This window comes from Bufo bufo, chromosome 4 (assembly GCF_905171765.1).
Source record: "Bufo bufo chromosome 4, aBufBuf1.1, whole genome shotgun sequence".
In the NCBI taxonomy this organism is placed as follows: Eukaryota; Metazoa; Chordata; class Amphibia; order Anura; family Bufonidae; genus Bufo; species Bufo bufo.
In genome coordinates, this window is record NC_053392.1 from 450,609,957 (window position 1) to 450,628,139 (window position 18,183).

At 41.7% G+C, this 18,183-nt stretch overlaps 1 protein-coding gene across 1 annotated transcript in view; it reads left to right on the forward strand.

Annotated features, from left to right (window-relative positions):
• The window catches only part of FH (fumarate hydratase), a 100,428-nt gene that overhangs the window by 60,474 nt on the left and 21,771 nt on the right, over positions 1-18,183 (forward strand). Inside the window, exon 6 of the mRNA XM_040429410.1 lies at positions 16,921-17,086. Within this exon, the coding sequence (XP_040285344.1) occupies positions 16,921-17,086 (166 nt within the window). The remainder of the gene's footprint in view (positions 1-16,920; positions 17,087-18,183) is intronic.

The window sequence follows — 18,183 nt, forward strand, 5'->3', positions numbered from 1 at the left end:
CAAACCATTTAGTTGTGGCTACGGGGCAGTAGGACAGACCTTTGTTCAACACAGACATCTGAGCAGCATCAAGATTAACAGAGGAAATATTTACCACTATATCTTGCATCTCAAAGTCCTTCCCCTCTGGGGCTTCATATACTTCCCTTTTCCTCCGTTTGTGCTGTCGTTTGCCCCCTCGACTAGTTCTGCCAGATCGGAGTCTCCCTCTAAAAAACCGCTGATGTCTTAGTGTGATTTGGGTCGTTTCTAGAAACTGTAGCAGTCTCTCTTGAAAAACGGCCTTGAGATTTCTTTGGTGTAGACGGAGTTGTGGATCCGTATTTGTCTACCCCTGTCTTCCGGTTTCTCCTCTGGTCACCTTGCCAGTTGTATACATAACTGGTAGTATAATCATCCATATCTCTCATCCATTTGCGTAATTTTTTGCTCTGTAGATCACTTTTGAATTTATCTAGATGGGACAAGCAATTGGATGTATAAGTCTCAGTCCTCAGCAGATAGTACATTTTTCAACTTTTCTGTGATGTCATCAATATTGGCCTGAACTAATGCTTTTTCTTTTTGTAAGAATTCCACATTTAGCAGAATAATATCAAATGCATATTTATAAGATATTTGGATGAATCTTGCGCAAAAGTCAGCATTATTGAGGAATAGATCTGGTCTTAAATGAGAGCGTATCCCCCTCGGTATCCTATGTGAGAGGTGATATTTGCTCAAGGTAGCAAGGTGTAATTCCAAACTGATTACACGTTTAGATTTATTTTCAAATCATCTTTTGACATCAGTAGAAGAAAATGTGGATAAAAAAGTCACATCTCTCACCGAATTTTGCAGTATCCGTTCCTCATCCTCTAACGTGTAGGAAAACACATCCCGGTTTACACGTCCATTTGTATAATCCATGTTCCAGGTTAGAAAATGAATGGAAAAGAACAAAAGCAGCACACATTAAAAACGGTTGCAAATCCTTTCAAGGACCTGTGACCACGGTCTTATATACATATATTGAAGAAAGACGGCAGCACCTCAAATTGTGATGAAAAAAGTGGATGGTTTATTAACCCATCTGACAGCAACGTTTCAGCTCTCTCAATGGAGCCTTTGTCCAGCTGAATAACATGTGCACGGTGTCATGCATAAATAGTGCAAGCAATTTACATAATAGAAATCCATGGGTATAGTTATGCTGGAAGAAACATAGAATGTGTCGGCAGATAAGAACCATTTGGCCCATCTAGTCTGCCCAATATACTAAATACTATGGATAGCCCCTGGCTTTATCTTATATGAAGGATGGCCTTATGCCTATCCCATGCATGCTTAAACTCCTCCACTGTATTTGCAGCTGCCACTTCTGCAGGAAGGCTATTCCATGCATCCACTACTCTCTCAGTAAAGTAATACTTCCTGATATTACTTTTAAACCTTTGCCCCTCTAATTTAAAACTATGTCCTCTTGTAGCAGTTTTTCTTCTTTTAAATATTCTTTCCTCTTTGACCTTGTTGATTCCCTTTATGTATTTAAAAGTTTCTATCATATCCCCTCTGTCTCGTCTTTCTTCCAAGCTATACATGTTAAGGTCCTTTAATCTTTCCTGGTAAGTTTTATCCTACAATCCATGTACCAGTTTAGTAGCTCTTCTCTGAACTCTCTCCAAAGTATCAATATCCTTCTGGAGATATGGTCTCCAGTACTGAGCACAATAAGCCAAATGAGGTCTCACTAGTGCTCTGTAGAGCGGCATGAGCACCTCCCTCTTTCTACTGGTAATTCCTCTTGCTATACACCCAAGCATTCTGCTAGCATTTCCTGCTGCTCTGTGACATTGTCTGCCTACCTTTTAAGTCTTCTGAAATAATGATCCCTAAATCCCTTTCCTCAGATAGTGAGGTTAGGACTGTATCACTGATTTTATATTCTGCTCTTGGGTTTTTACGCCCCAGGTGCATTATCTTGCACTTATCAACATTAAATTTTAGTTGCCAGATTTTTGACCATTCCTCTAGTTTTCCTAAGTCCTTTTCCATTTGGTGTATCCCTCCAGGAACATCAACCCTGTTACAAATCTTTGTGTCCTCAGCAAAAAGACACACCTTACCATTGAGGCCTTCTGCAATTTCGCTGACAAAGATATTAAACAATATGGGTCCCAGAACAGATCCCTGAGGTACCCCACTGGTAACAAGACCTTGGTCTGAATATACTCCATTGACTACAACCCTCTGTTGCCTGTCCCTCAGCCACTGCCTAATCCATTCAACAATATGGGAGTCCAAGCCCAATGACTGCACTTTATTGATAAGCCTTCTATGTGGGACAGTATCAAAAGCCTTACTAAAGTCTAGATAAGCGATGTCTACTGCACCTCCTCCATCTATTATTTTAGTCACCAAATCAAAAAAATCAATAAGATTAGTTTGACATGATCTCCCCTACTACCTTTCTTGTGAATGGGCACAACATTTGCTAATTTCCAATCTTCTGGGACGACTCCTGTTGCCAGTGATTGGTTAAATTAATCTGTTAATGGTTTTGCTAGTTCACTGCTGAGCTCTTTTAATAGCTTTGGGTGTATCCCATCAGGCCCCTGTGACTTATTTGTATTAATTTTAGACAGTTGACTTAGAACCTCTTCCTCTGTAAAGACACATGCGTCAAAAGATTCATTAGTCTTCTTTCCCAACTGAGGTCCTTCTCCTTCATTTTCCTTTGTAAAAACTGAACAGAAGTATTCATTGAGGCAGTCAGCTAGTTCTTTATCTTCTTCCATATACCTTCCTTCTTTAGTTTTTAATTTGGTAATTCCTTGTTTTAGTTTCCTTTTTTCATTTATGTATCTGAAGAATGCCTTATTGCCTTTTTTTCCCTGACTGAGCTAATTTCTCTTCTGCCTGTGCTTTAGAAGCTCTTATAACTTGTTTGGCCTCTCTCTACCTAATCTTATAAATTTGTCATCCTCGTTTTGTCTCCCCTACAAGATCTGGAAAGGGTGTGCACTGTTGGCTATGGCTCCCCTACAAGACGTGGAGACACGGGAACTGGTGATCACTCACGGGTTCACTGTGGTCCCACCAGCTGTATCTACTGTGAAGTGCGGGGCTATGAGTTACAAAGTTGATTTTGGTTCATTTGTATATCTCTACAGTCGTGGCCAAAAGTTTTGAGAATTAGATAAATATTGGAAATTGGAAAAGTTGCTGCTTAAGTTTTTATAATAGCAATTTGCATATACTCCAGAATGTTATGAAGAGTGATCAGATGAATTGCATAGTCCTTCTTTGCCATGAAAATTAACTTAATACCAAAAAAACCTTTCCACTGCATTTCATTGCTGTCATTAAAGGACCTGCTGAGATCATTTCAGTAATCGTCTTGTTAACTAAGGTGAGAATGTTGACGAGCACAAGGCTGGAGATCATTATGTCAGGCCGATAGGGTTAAAATGGCAGACTTGACATGTTAAAAGGAGGGTGATGCTTGAAATCGTTGTTCTTCCATTGTTAACCATGGTGACCTGCAAAGAAACGCGTGCAGCCATCATTGCGTTGCATAAAAATTACTTCACAGGCAAGGATATTGTGGCTACTAAGATTGCACCTCAATCAACAATTTATAGGATCATCAAGAACTTCAAGGAAAGAGGTTCAATTCTTGTTAAGAAGGCTTCAGGGCGTCCAAGAAAGTCCAGCAAGCGCCAGGATCGTCTCCTAAAGAGGATTCAGCTGCGGGATCGGAGTGCCACCAGTCCAGAGCTTGCTCAGGAATGGCAGCAGGCAGGTGTGAGCGCATCTGCACGCACAGTGAGGCGAAGACTTTTGAAAGATGGCCTGGTGTCAATAAGGGCAGCAAAGAAGCCACTTCTCTCCAAAAAAAACATCAGGGACAGATTGATCTTCTGCAGAAAGTATGGTGAATGGACTGCTGAGGACTGGGGCAAAGTCATATTCTCCGATGAAGCCTCTTTCCGATTGTTTGGGGCATCTGGAAAAAGGCTTGTCCGGAGAAGAAAAGGTGAGCGCTACCATCAGTCCTGTGTCATGCCAACAGTAAAGCATCCTGAGACCATTCATGTGGGGGGTTGCTTCTCATCCAGGGGAGTGGGCTCACTCACAATTTTGCCCAAAAACACAGCTATGAATAAAGAATGGTACCAAAACACCCTCCAACAGCAACTTCTTCCAACAATGCAACAACAGTTTGGTGAAGAACAATGCATTTTCCAGCACGATGGAGCACCGTGTCATAAGGCAAAAGTGATAACTAAGTGGCTCGGGGACCAAAACGTTGACATTTTGGGTCCATGGCCTGGAAACTCCCCAGATCTTAATCCCATTGAGAACTTGTGGTCAATCCTCAAGAGGCGGGTGGACAAACAAAAACCCACTAATTCTGACAAACTCCAAGAAGTGATTATGAAATAATGGGTTGCTATCAGTCAGGATTTGGCCCAGAAGTTGATTGAGAGCATGCCCAGTCGAATTGCAGAGGTCCTGAAAAAGAAGGGCCAACACTGCAAATACTGACACTCTGCATAAATGTCATGTAATTGTCGATAAAAGCCTTTGAAACGTATGAAATGAGTGTAATTATATTTCACTACATCACAGAAACAACTGAAACAAAGATCTAAAAGCAGTTTGGCAGCAAACTTTGTGAAAAATAATATTTGTCATTCTCAAAACTTTTGGCCACGACAGTATATCTCCAGAAGGATATTGATACTTTGGAGAGAGTTCAGAGAAGAGCTACTAAACTAGTACATGGATTGCAGGATAAAACTTACCAGGAAATATTAAAGGACCTTAACATGTATAGCTTGGAATGAAGACGAGACAGAGGGGATATGATAGAAACTTTTAAATACATAAAGGGAATTAACAAGGTAAAAGAGGAGAGAATATTTATTTAAAAGAAGAAAAACTGCTACAAGAAGACATAGTTTTAAATTAGAGGGGCAAAGGTTTAAAAGTAATATTAGGAAGTATTACTTTACTGAGAGATTAGTGGATGCATGGAATAGCCTTCCTGCAGAAGTGGCAGCTGCAAATACAGTGAAGGAGTTTAAGCATGCATGGGATAGGCATAAGGCCATCCTTTATATGAGATAGGGCCAAGGGCTATTCATAGTATTCAGTATATTGGGCAGACTAGATGGGCCAAATGGTTCTTATCTACTGACACATTCTATGTTTCTCATGTGAACGCCGTAAAAAAAAAAATTAAAACTGTCAAAAAAAAGCCATTTTTGTCACTGTACATCACAAAAACACCAAGCGATCAAAAAGGCGTATGTTCCCCAAAATGGTACCTCATCCCCCAAAAAATGATTCCTAACCAAGACAATCGGTCAAAAAATAAAAAAGCTATGGCTCTCAGACTATGGAGACACTAAAACATAATTTTTTGGTTTCAAAAATGCTATTGTGTAAAACTTAAATAAATAAGAAAAAGTATACATATTAGGTATTGCCATGTTCGTAATGATCTGCTCTATAAAAATATCACATGACCTAACCCCTCAGGTGAACAATTTTTTTGGTCACCTTGCCCCATAAAGTGAATAATGAATCAAAAAATCATATGTACCCAAAAATGGTACCAATAAAACTGGCACCTTATCCCCTAGTTTCCAAAATTGGGACACTTTTTGGGAGTTTCTACTAGGGATCGACCGATTTATCTTTTTTACTGATATTATCGGCTGATATTCAGGATTTTGACCGTTATCGGTAACTGCATCTATTTTGCCGATATTCCGATAATGTATGGGGAACACAGATCGCGCTGCTCTCGGCGCTCTCCGTGTTCCCTCAGCAGCACAGGGGAGAAGGAAGCAGTGTCTCCCTCCCCCTGTGCTGCCGCTGCCGCCAATGAGAGGAGAGAAGACAAGAGATGGGGAGGGGCTGTGGCCACTGCGCCACCAATGATGTTAACTTAATCATTCATTCAAATTGAACAGGAGGCGGGAGCTGGCTGCAGAATCACATAGCCGGCTCCCGACCTCTATGAGCAATAGCTGCGATCTGCGGTAGTTAACCCCTCAGGTGCCACGTATCGCAGCTACCGCTCATAGAGGTCGGGAGCCGGCTATGTGATTCTGCAGCCAGCTCCCGCCTCCTGTATATGAATTAATGAGAGATTTCTCTTCATTGGTGGCGCAGTACGCCCCCCACCCCAGTATTAAAAACATTGGTGGCGCCCCCCCAAACCCCCTCCCCTCCAGTATTAATCATTGGTGGCAGTGGCCACAGGATCCCCTCTCCCCTGCTCCTCCGATCAGAGCCCCAGCAGTGTAATTCTGGGGCTACGATCAGTTACCATGGCAGCCAGGATGCTATTGAAGCCCTGGCTGCCATAAAAAGCTCCATGCTGCTGTGTGCACAAGGCACAGAGCAGCAGGGACAGTGTGAGATCCTATTCACCCTGATAGAGATCTATCAGGGTGAATAAGACAAGGGTTAGTAAAAAAAAAAAAAAAGAGAAAGAAAACACCAAAATATTAAGTAAAAATAAAGTTAAAAAATACACGTTAACAATAAACATTAATTTTCAGCAGATTTGTGTAGGATTTTTTTTTTTCAAAAATGAAAATGACCAGAATATCGGTATAAATTATCGGCTATCTGCCTGAAAGTTCACAAATTATCAGTATCGGCCCTAAAAAATCAATATCGGTTGATCCCTAGTTTCTAATACAAGGGTGCATCACGGGGACTTCAAATCGGACGTGGCATCTAAAAACCAGTTTAGCATAATCGGCCTTCCAAAAACCATATGGCGTTCCTTTTATTCTTCACCCTACCGTGTGCTCTTACATCAGTTTACGACCACATGTGGTAAACCGCAGAATCGGGGTAATAAATATTGAGTTTTGTTTGGCTGTTAACCCTTGATATTTTAAAGAAAAAAATTGATTAAAATGGAAAATCTGCTAAAAAAAAGTGAAATTTTGAAATTTCATCTCCATTTTCCTTTAATTCTGGTGGACCACCTAAAGGGTAACAAAGTTTGTAAAATCAGTTTTGAGTAACTTGAGTGGTGTAGCTTCTACAATGGGGTCATTTATGGGGGTTTTCTACTATTTAGGCGTCACAAAGTGACTTCAGACCTGAAATGGTCCTTAAAAAGTGGGTTTGGGAAATTTTCTTAAAAATTTTTAAGAATTGCTTCTAAACTTCTAAGCCTTCTAATGCCGTAAAAAAATTAAATGGAATTTACAAAATGATGCCAACATAAAGTAGACATATGGGGAATGTTAAGTAATAAATATTTTATGAGGTATCACTTTCTGTTTTAAAAGCAGAGAAATTGAGATTTTGAAAATTGGGAATTTTTCCAAATTTTTGGTAAATTTGGGATTTTTTTCATAAATAAAGGTGAAATATATTGACTCAAATTTATGACATCATGAAGTACAATGTGTCACGAGAAAACAATCTCAGAATGGCTTGGATAAATAAGTGTTCCAAAGCTATTACCACATAAAGTGACACATGTCAGAATTGCAAAAAATGACCTAGGCAGAAGGGTGAAAACTGGCCTGGGGTAGAAGGGGTTAATGGCAACAAGTGAGTAAACCCCTAAGTGATAATGGCCAATTTGTGCCCAAAATGTCACTGTTGTGTGGCCACCATTATTTTCCAGCACTGCCTTAACTCTCTTGGGCATGGAGTTTGGTTGCCACTGGAATCCTTTTCCACTCCTCCATCACTACCGTACATAACAAAGCTAGTGTACGTTAGAGCCCTTGCGCTCCTCCACCTTCCGTTTGAGGATACCTCACAGATGCTCAGTGGGGTTTTGGTCTGGAGAAATGCTTGGCCAGTCCAGCACTTTTACCCTCCGTTTCTTTAGCAAGGCAGCAGTCATCTTGCAGGTGTGTTTAGGGTTGTATGTTGGAATACTGCCCTGCAGCCCAGTTTCCGAAGAGAGGGGGATCATGCTGTGCTTTTAGTATGTCACAGTACATGTTGGCACTCCTACCCCATGCTTGACTGTAGGTATGACACACTTTTCTTTGTACTCCTCACCTGGCTGCCTCAACCCACGCTTAACACCATCTGAACCAAATAGGTTTATCTTCGTCTCATCAGACCACAGGACATGGTTCCAGTAATCCATGTCCTTAGTCTGCTTGTCTTTAGCAAACTGTTTGCAGGCTTTCTTGTGTATCATCTTTAGAAGAGGCTTCCTTCTGTGATGAACGCCATGCAGACCAATTTGATGCTGTGTGCAACGTATGGTCTGTGCACTGACAGGCCTACCCCCCCCCCCCCCCCCACACACACACACACATTAATGTCTCCTGTCCCTTTCCACTGCTTCCTTTAAAAGACCGTTGCTAGGGCTCATCTGTCTCCCAACTTAATGTAAACAGAAGACAGAGGGGCGGTCCTTCACACTGCATGCCTGCGTTAGGCTTCAGAGTGAGCAGGCGTGTCTTTCATTAATCCATTCTGATTGGCTGGCAGGAAGCTGCTGGCTACAGCAAGTGTGTATGGGCAGTTTTGGCCTCAGAGAACTGGCAGAGGAGCCATCTTGAGAATATCCTCATATTGTAGGATTCAAGACAGCCTTAACTAAGTGGAAAACTCAAGGAAAACTGTAGTATGTGAAGAAACAAATCATGGATGTGGGGGGCACTCTAATATCCCTGGCTGCATATAATAGCATAGTGCAAACATATATTTCTTGCTTTAGATACTTTTGGGCATGAAGGGCTCTCCAATGTTGAAATATATGTGACAATACAGATATAACTTAATACAGTTTAAATTTATTTGTTGAGATAAAAAGATGTTATGCGCATATTATCAAAGGTACACTTGCTGTTATAAAAAAAATATTAATCTATTTTCATAATGGTTAACTTAAGATAAAAAAGAAAATAAAAAAATGAAAAAAATGGGAAACATTTAAAAAAATGAAAAAAGTGAAAAGGTAAAATGATGATGAATAGTTACTTTATAGAGCAAGTCATTTAAAAAAAGAATCCACTTCATAAAAGTTTTTTCCTTCCACTGATTTTGTAGATGAATAGTATTTGTACATATATCCAGTAGATGGCACTGTTGCTCTCAAGACAAAATGTATGTAGCGATCGCAATGCAATAACATCTATTTATAGATGTTTATACATATTAGTCTTTGATAAACTGGGTTAATGAAGTCCCCTTATATAAGTATAGTTATTAATTTGATTTATGAGATTCAAATGGGGTATCAGCCGATCGCTATTTGAATAAAAAAGGGTGCTATGTTTGGGTAGAATAGGATATACAAATAGAATGCGACTGGTATATCCAAAAAGTTTTTGATCTACCCATCCATGCTCCAATGATTGATTTCTGCCAGTGAAAGTTCAAATACTTTGTGTGTAATCCTGGCTCTTTGCAGCCTTTATATTGTAACGTTACCTGTCCTGTAGATACTGCATGGATCGGGAGTCGTCTTCCGCGATGTATATTCGTATTCACCACTGTGCTCACCAGCTCCTGATGTGGCGTCCCGCGGGAGCTTCAGCGGTGTCTTGTCCTCCGGATGGATGCAGAGGTGCTGGGTTGTTCGTTGTATGATGCTCCCAGTGGAACTGGATCAGATTGTTCAGTCCTTTTGCAGGGTTACTGTAAAGGGGGAATATTAATCACTAATATTTATGCAAATATAAATAATCGTAAATGGGAGGAGCCAACTATTGATGACTCCGCCCATTTATACCTTTTATATAACAATAACACAATACTTTCGCTATGCTTTACACTAATCACTACGCTAGCTGCATGCGCCTAACTAACTCACTACCGCTAACAAGTACACGCTACACAAAGGGTACAAATATAACGATATTTATTACTTACAATACACTACGCACGCAATACACTAACAATACAGCACTAAATATACAATCCTAAACTACACTACACGTTCCCAAATTCCACCCATCAACTAACTATACAGTTCACACATACAAGTAATATTAACAACCCACCCATCTAGTTCTATACTATCCCTATGGGGTACGCCGAGGGTTAACGGTGGTCTTACAGGGGTGTAAGCCGACCACAAACACAAAGGGTTAACAATGGGGATAATATCAGAACTGTACAGCAATGCAGGGGTTATATACCCTGCAAGTGTACAGTGAGGGGGAGTGTGTGGCAGGGTTTAAGCAGGGTTAATCAGGGTAGGGAAAGGGTATATCAGGGGTTTCAGGGGCAAGGATCAGATCATGGGCCAGGGTGCACAGTAGGCAGGGACCAGGGTCCAACAGGGGTTACCAGCACACAGGGACCAGGGTCCATAAGAATGGCAGGGAAGGGGTTAAGGTTTATGGGGTCAGGGAGCAGTAGGGGGTCACAAGGGTTACAAGGGGCAGTATGGGGTCAGGGATTTAAAGGGTAAAATGTTGGTGGGATAGTGGTAGGGATCAAGGGTGATAATAAGGGGGTAAATCAGTGGTTATAGTTATGGGGAGGAGTGGGGGTTCGTTGGTGGGATAGAGGGGTTAATTCGTTGGTGGAATAGTGGGTGGGGATACTTAATCCTTCCGCTCGTTGCCTAGGGGATGCTCCTCGTCCTGGGGATGACCCTTTAGTCAGGGTGGGCGGCCGGCTCTCTTCTGCTGGAGGGGGGGGCCGCGTTGTCCTGAGCGCCGATGCGCTCTCAAGGTGGGGGCCCCGATCCTAACTCTGGAGTGCCGGGGCCGCCGGATATTTATCCCCGGCGGCCCGCACTCCCGCGCCGCGCTGCCCACCAGGGGGCGCGCACGTCCCCATCAACCACGTGGGCCGACGCAGTGATATGACGTCACTGCGCCGGCCCGTACATCGGGGACGCGCTGCACACCAGCAGGCGGGAGAAGCCTTTGATCTCCCGCCTGTGGCACTCTGCATTCCGGCCAGCGAGATGTTAATTTCGCTGCCGGAATGCGCATAATAGAAGAAGGGGAGGCTTCTCCCCTTCTCCTATCATGTATAATTGTCTCCAGCGGCGCTGGCGACAATTATATCAAACGGCTCAGATTCTGTTGAATCTGAGCTCTTTCTATCCATCAGGATGACCTTGTCCGGTCATTCTGATGCAATTAGCCAGATTGCATCGGTGCGAATGCTTGGGGCACATTCACACCGATGCACCTGGTTTCAGGTGTAGGGGGGGGGGGGGAATATATATAATATACATGCGTATGGATGCTTGGGGTGTTGCCATTCTTCTTATAGCCTAAGCCATCCTTATGTACTGTAGAGTAGCAATTCTTTTTTTTCAGATTCTCAGAGAATTCTTTGCCATGAGGTGCCATGTTGAACTTCCAGTGACCAGTATTAGGGAGTGTGAGAGCGACAACACCGAATTTAACACACCTGCTCCCCATTCACACCTGAGCCCTTGTAACACTAATGAGTCACATGACACTGGGGAGGGAAAATTGCTAATTGGGCACAATTTGGCCATTTTCACTTAGGGGTGTACTCACTTTTGTTGCCAGCGGTTTAGACATTACTGTCTGTGTCTTGAATTATTTTGAGGCACACCAAATTTACACTGTTATACAAGCTGTACACTGTCTATACAAAGCAGAGTTTGGTTTCCAGTTTTAAAGTGGTTTTCCACTTTAAAAATCAACTACCGAAGTTATTCAACAAAATCACGCACGACTTCACAAATAACTTACTTTGGCTCATTGGAGCTCATAGATTGTAATACTGTACAGAGACGGATCTCTACAGTTATTATTCAGAACTTTTGAACAAAGCGACTTCGGATAAAGCATCTGAAGCTCTCTTCGCTCAACGCTAGTGGTTCTGAAGTGCTTTATATTGATGAATGTTCAACACCCCTGCCAATCAGCTGTTTAACCCTTTCATGACCAAGGCTCATTGATGCCCCAGTGTCCAGGTCAAAATTTACAAATCTGACGTGTCACTTTATGTGGTAATAGCTTTGGAACACTTTTATTTATCCAAGCCATTCTGAGATTTTCTCGTGACATATTGTACTTCATGATTTTCAAAATTTCAATTTCTCTGCTTCTAACACAGAAAGTCATACCTAATAAAATATTTATTACTTAACATTTCCCATATGTCTACTTTATGTTGGCATAATTTTGGAAATGTCATTTTATTTTTTTAGGACGTTAGAATTTTTGAAAAAGAGATTGTTTTTGTGTGTCCATTTTCTGAACGCCATATATTTTTTTTATTTTTCTGCCGATCGTCTTGTGCAGGGGCTCGTTTTTTACAGAAAGAGTTGAGGTTTTTATTGGTACCATTTTTGGGTACATAGGATTTTTTGATCATTCATTATTACACTTTATGAGGCAAGGTGACCAAAAAAATTTGGAACAGTTTTTATTTATTTATATTTACAGCGTTTATCTGAGGGGTTAGGTCATGTGACAGTTTTATAGAGCAGATCGTTACGGACGTGGTAATACCTAATATGTATACTTTTTCTTATTTAAGTTTTACACAATAATAGCATTTCTGAAACCAAAAAAATGATGTTTTAGTGTCTCCACAGTCTGAGAGCCATAGCTTTTTTTATTTTTTGGGTGATTGTCTTAAATAAGGTATAATTTTTTGCGGGATGAGGTGACGGTTTGATTGGTGGTCATGAGCCTTTTTGATCGCTTGCTGTTGCACTTTTTGTGATGTAAGGTGACAAATTGCTTTTTTGGCAGTTTTTTTTTTTTTTACGGTGTTCACCTGAGGGGTTAGGTCATGTGATATTTTTATCGAGCAGGTTATTACGGATGCGGCGATACATAATATGTACACTTTTTTATTATTATTATTTCACTTTAACACAATAGCATATTTGAAATAAAAAAAATTATGTTTTAGTGTCTCAATGTTCTAAGAACTATAGTTTTTTTTTTTTTTTTTTTTTGAGCGATTTTCTTATGTAGGGTCTCATTTTTTGCGGGATGAGGTGACTATTTTATTGGTACCATTTTGTTTGATATACACCTTTTTTGATCGCTTGGTGTTGCACTTTTTGTGATGTAAGGTGACAAATGGCTTTTTTTACACAGTTTTTATTTTTTATGGTGTTTATTGGACGGGGTATATCATGTCATATATTTATAGAGACGGACGTGGTGATACCTAATATGTGTATATTTATTTTATTTTTTTCATTTTTTATAGGAAAAGGCAATTTTATTTTTTTCATTTTACATTTTTATTTATTTTTACTTTTATTTTCACATTTTTTTTAATCAAGTCCCTCTTGGATGTTGAAGATCCAGTTGGGCTGATGGCTGTACTATACTTTGCAATGCTCTTGCATTGCAAAGTATAATGCTATCAGATGCCCTGTAGGTGGCAACACTGGGCGCTTTTGCAAAGCGTCCGGTTGCCATGGCAACCATCGGGCGCTGCCATCGCAGTGCAGCAGCCCCGATGGTGGAGAGAGGGAGCCTCCTCCCTCTATTAACCCCATGGATGCCGCTGCCGCGGCATCTAAGGGGTTACAGCAAAGTGTCAGCATAGAGCTGACACTCTCTGCTGATGGCGGCGGCTCAGAAATGGAGCCGCCGCCATCACACACAGCAGGGGGACCGCATCGGAGGCAGGGGGCAGCCTTGAAAAGGGGGGCGGGGGGTTTGGGGGGGTACGGCCAGCATTGAGGGAGGCTGAGGCAGCAAATGGGGAGGAGGAATGTATGGGGCGGGCAGGGGGCGGACTGCATCAGGGCAGGCTGCAGGAATGTGGATGGGAGCGGGGACAAGATGGGGCTTGGAGGCGCACAGATCGGGGGGCACGAGGACACTACCTGGTTTCAGGCTCTGATCTGCAGAGCGCAGATCAGAGCCTGAAACCGGCATTTTTTCACTGCCGCGATCCGATTGGTTAGTCTGCACAGACTAACCAATCGGATCGATTGTCTGCAAGGGGCCACTCTGATTGGTCCCTTGCCGACATTACTAGACTGTATGCTGTCCGTGACAGCAGCAGGACAGGGGCAGAAGCTTTAATCCAAGCGCTTTGCAGCGCTTGGATTAAAGATCTGGCTTGACGTTTATACACGTGGTAGCTGCACGGGGCATGTGTAAATATCACGTATATAAACGGATTGCAGTCAGGAAGGGGTTAAAGAGGAGGCTGCACTCCTTGTGAGCTCTGGTTAATTACTCTTCATTACACTGCCCATTGTCTTAGAAGTGCAGTGCAATTACAAGTACTCTGTTCACTTGAATGGAGCGAGTACTTGTAATCACACAATGCCGACTGAAGCTCTTCTAACCTATAAGTGTCACGGACGTTTCTGCGACAGTGGCAGGAGATCGGTGAGACTGGCAACACGTGGTTTGATATGACATGTTTTCTGTTTAGATCAAATGACGTCTGTGTTGTTTCTGGTGCTTGCCACACCTTCTTTCCCCAGGTGTGGCTATTGTGGTCATTTAACCTTCTCTGTTTATTGTAGTTTCTCCCACTACTCAATGCGGTTTATAGCTTCAGTTTGAGTTGTGGATAGCTGGTGTGTGGATCTCGGTTGAGTTCCTGGTGCTGCCATAGCCACTTGTAGTTCGGTGTTTTCTTTCCCTTTTTGTATTTTGTTAGAGAAATGCAACACGCAAAATACCCCCGTCATTTGTATTGAGGCCTAAGGGAAACTTCTGTTCATCCTTACTTTTGGAGGAGCAGGTTCTCAGTCCTAACATTAGTACCAGGTTCCTATAGGGTGAGTTAGGACATTAGGTATTCCTGTGTATGAACTCTCCTACCTCTGGGGTCTGTTCATACAGGTAGTTAGTCAGTACTTTGATTAGAGTTTTACTGGGAGGTGTCTATCTCCTTTCCCTAGTTTCCAGGCTTTATTCCCTCACTCCTTTACCTCCTATGTTCGGTGTGGTGTTTCCCTCCCACACCCAAACGTAACAATAAGGCCTCTTGCACACGACCGTATGTATTTTGCGGTCCGTGTGCATTCTGTATTTTGCATAATGGAACAGCTGGCTCCTAATAGAACAGTACTATCTTTGTCTGTAAAGCGGACAATAATAGGACATGTTCTATTTAGTTATTTTTTGCAGTCTGTCCCCTGAAAATGCTGTACTCAGCCTGGAGAAATTGGTATTTTGTTCTCCCAACCTGAGTTCTATACTGTACAGTTCAAGTGGAAAATAGTTATACAGCTGACCTTCTATCCTACATATCAGTGATGTTGTTTTTTTTTGTTGTTGTTTTTTTTTTTTAGGGATGGGGGGGGGGTTTTGCTGATTACGCCAAATACTATTTTTTTCAGCGTTTTATATCCATTTGTATTTCCAACATCTTTTCCATGTTCATCCAAAATTTTCTCTTTCACACACTCATTAATATCACTCCTGCCCATTCGCCTCATTTCTTATTTGCCATCTTTTCCTAAGAGTCTAAAATCCTGAAGCTTAATGGCCCAGCCATACAAAAAGTCCATCTAGGTCTTATCCACGCCAACTACTTCAATCTGTTCCTTCAGAACAATACGCTCAAGCTCCAACACTTTGCTTGCTAGACTTTCGGCATTTATGAACATGCATTTGAAATTAGTCGGCCACCTTTTGGGTCCTTATTCCATATTTACAGTATCTTCTATGCCAGTTTTCAGTTGAGGAGGACTAACTACTGGATGCTATGCCTATTTTATGACTAGGTTTATGCCTAGTCATAAATTTGGCATGGCATCCGGCAGCACACCCGAGTTTTATTCGCTTGAATGCAGCTAAGCTGCTGTGCCCTGGCATGGCCACATAGTTAACAGTTTTCTGATTCTAGCTCCATCCACAGTATAGTTTCTGGTGCTGGCTGCTGTCGGTTGTCGGACACCCTCTGATCTGATATTGATGGCCTGTTCTTAGGGTAGACCATCAATATCTAAGTCCTGGAAAACCCCTTTAAGAAGAATGCTCTCTAACCTTTACAGGTGAACCTAATGTGACCTTCTTTAAACATTTGAATGCAAATCTCCAACTGTTCAGTGTTATCAGTGTTTTTTGCACAGCTTGCTGTTCTCTAACAAGGAACTTAATTGCAAAATTCACAACCAGTTTGATCCATGAATTGCCCAATAAATTTCCTGGTTCAATTAGAATTGGTATTTAAACACTACTCCTCATCAGTGATAGCCAGTTCACCGTGTTCGCCCGCGAACACATCCGGGCTGCCATCTTAACTCACAAGTCCGGGGATGCACAGTTAAGTCCTTGCCTGTGCCTGTGCGCGAGCTGGTCTGAAACAAATGCGGAACGTCTGCTGGCGAGTGGGGTGGCCTGCACTTTCTCCAGTCCAGCATCCCATTGGAAACCTATGGGATCAGGTGAGTTGCTGTGTAGAGGCTCGTAACTCTGTCCCCCAGAACCTCAATGACATGAGGGCAGCCCTTCAAGAAGAGTGGGATGCCATGTCTTGGCAGACAATAAGTCGACTTGTGAACAGCATGAGATATCATTGTCAAGCTGTAATTGATGCTCAAGCCCACATGAAAAGTTATTGAGACATTGACATTTTTTATGGCGGTATACCCACCAGTTGGCTTTTGTTTCAATACATTTTTTGAGATGAGAAAAAAAAAATCACTATTGCATGCTTCTACTTAAATGTATCACGGTAACATGAACTTATTACATTTACTATAAACTTCACCCGAAAGCCAAATATTCCTATATTGTGGTTGATTATTTCTTTTAAAGTTAGAGTTGTTTCTATGATATGATTTGTGACACAAAAATTAAAAAATATATATTTTGAATGCCTTGCCTGGAGGTTTCTACAGGTCACATGCTTATTTCTTTAAGTAGTACAGAGAAGGAGTACTAAACTTGCTTAAAGTAATAAGGTAAAATATTAGTAACAAAATTATAAAGCTTTTTCATGTGCTGTGTATCATGAGATGTGTTCTCTAAATTATTGTCTTGTTTTTTTCAGGAATTCAGTGCCTATGTACAACAGATAAAATATGGTATTGCTAGAATTGAAGGTGCCTTACCAAGAGTCTACGAACTGGCAGCTGGTGGTACAGCAGTTGGAACTGGGTTAAATACTAGAGTTGGATTTGCTGAAAAAGTTGCTGCCAAAGTATCTGAACTCACAGGTGCAGTTTAAAGCCTTTTTTTTTCCTGCGTTTTTAATACAATTGATAATTGGGCTACTCATATATATCTGTTGTAGAAAATTCTCCGACTGTACAATTAGTTTGAATGAAGTTTGCAAAAATTAATAGGAAGAAATATATCATTCTTGTGCTCAAAACTGGAACGCAAAAGTTGCCAATCTTGGCCCAAGTGCCAGTATGTGGAAAAATTTGTGCACTCTTCCACCACCCTCACCACTGTAACAATAGGTTGGGAAGGGGGGCCGTAGGCAAGTCACCAGCTGGCAAAACACCTTTACCAATATGTGTGTGAGAAAACTGGTGCACTAATAATTCTGGCACATAGTACAGTCCTGATCAAAAGTTTAAGGCCACTTGAAAAATTGCAAAAAAATCATATTTAGCATGGCTGGATCTTAACAAGGTTCCAAGTAGAGCTTCAACATGCAACAAGAAGAAATGGGAGTGAAAAAAAAAATTTGAGCATTCAATTTAATGAAAACAACGAATAAACTGAAACAGGCAGTTTTTCAGCAGATCAAAAGTTTAGGACCACACCTCCAAAAAAAAAACGAAACCCCCCAAAACAGAAATCCAACTCCCAAACATGAACTCAGTAATGAGTAGCTCCGCCGTTATTGTTTATCACTTCAAAAATTAGTTTCGGCATGCTTGATGCAAGCGTTTCTATGAGGCGAGTGGGAACATTTCTCCAAGTGGTGAAGACGGCCGCACGAAGGCCATCTACAGGGGAACACGCAGGATGGGCCTAAAGAGTGATGTTATTCTCCTGGAAGAAGTCCCTTGTCCTGCGGGCATCCTGTACTGTAGCGTTGTCCTGTTGAAAAACCCAGTCGTTTCCATACAGACGAGGGCCCTCAGTCATGAGGAATGCTCTCTGCAACATCTGGACATAGCCAGCGGCCGTTTGACGCCCCTGCACTTCCTGAAGCTCCATTGTTCCACTGAAGGAAAAAGCACCCCAGACCATTATGGAGCCCCCTCCACTGTGGCGCATAGAAAACATCTCAGGTGGGATCTGCTTGTCATGCCAGTAACGTTGGAAACCATCAGGACATCAAGGTTAAAAAAAAATT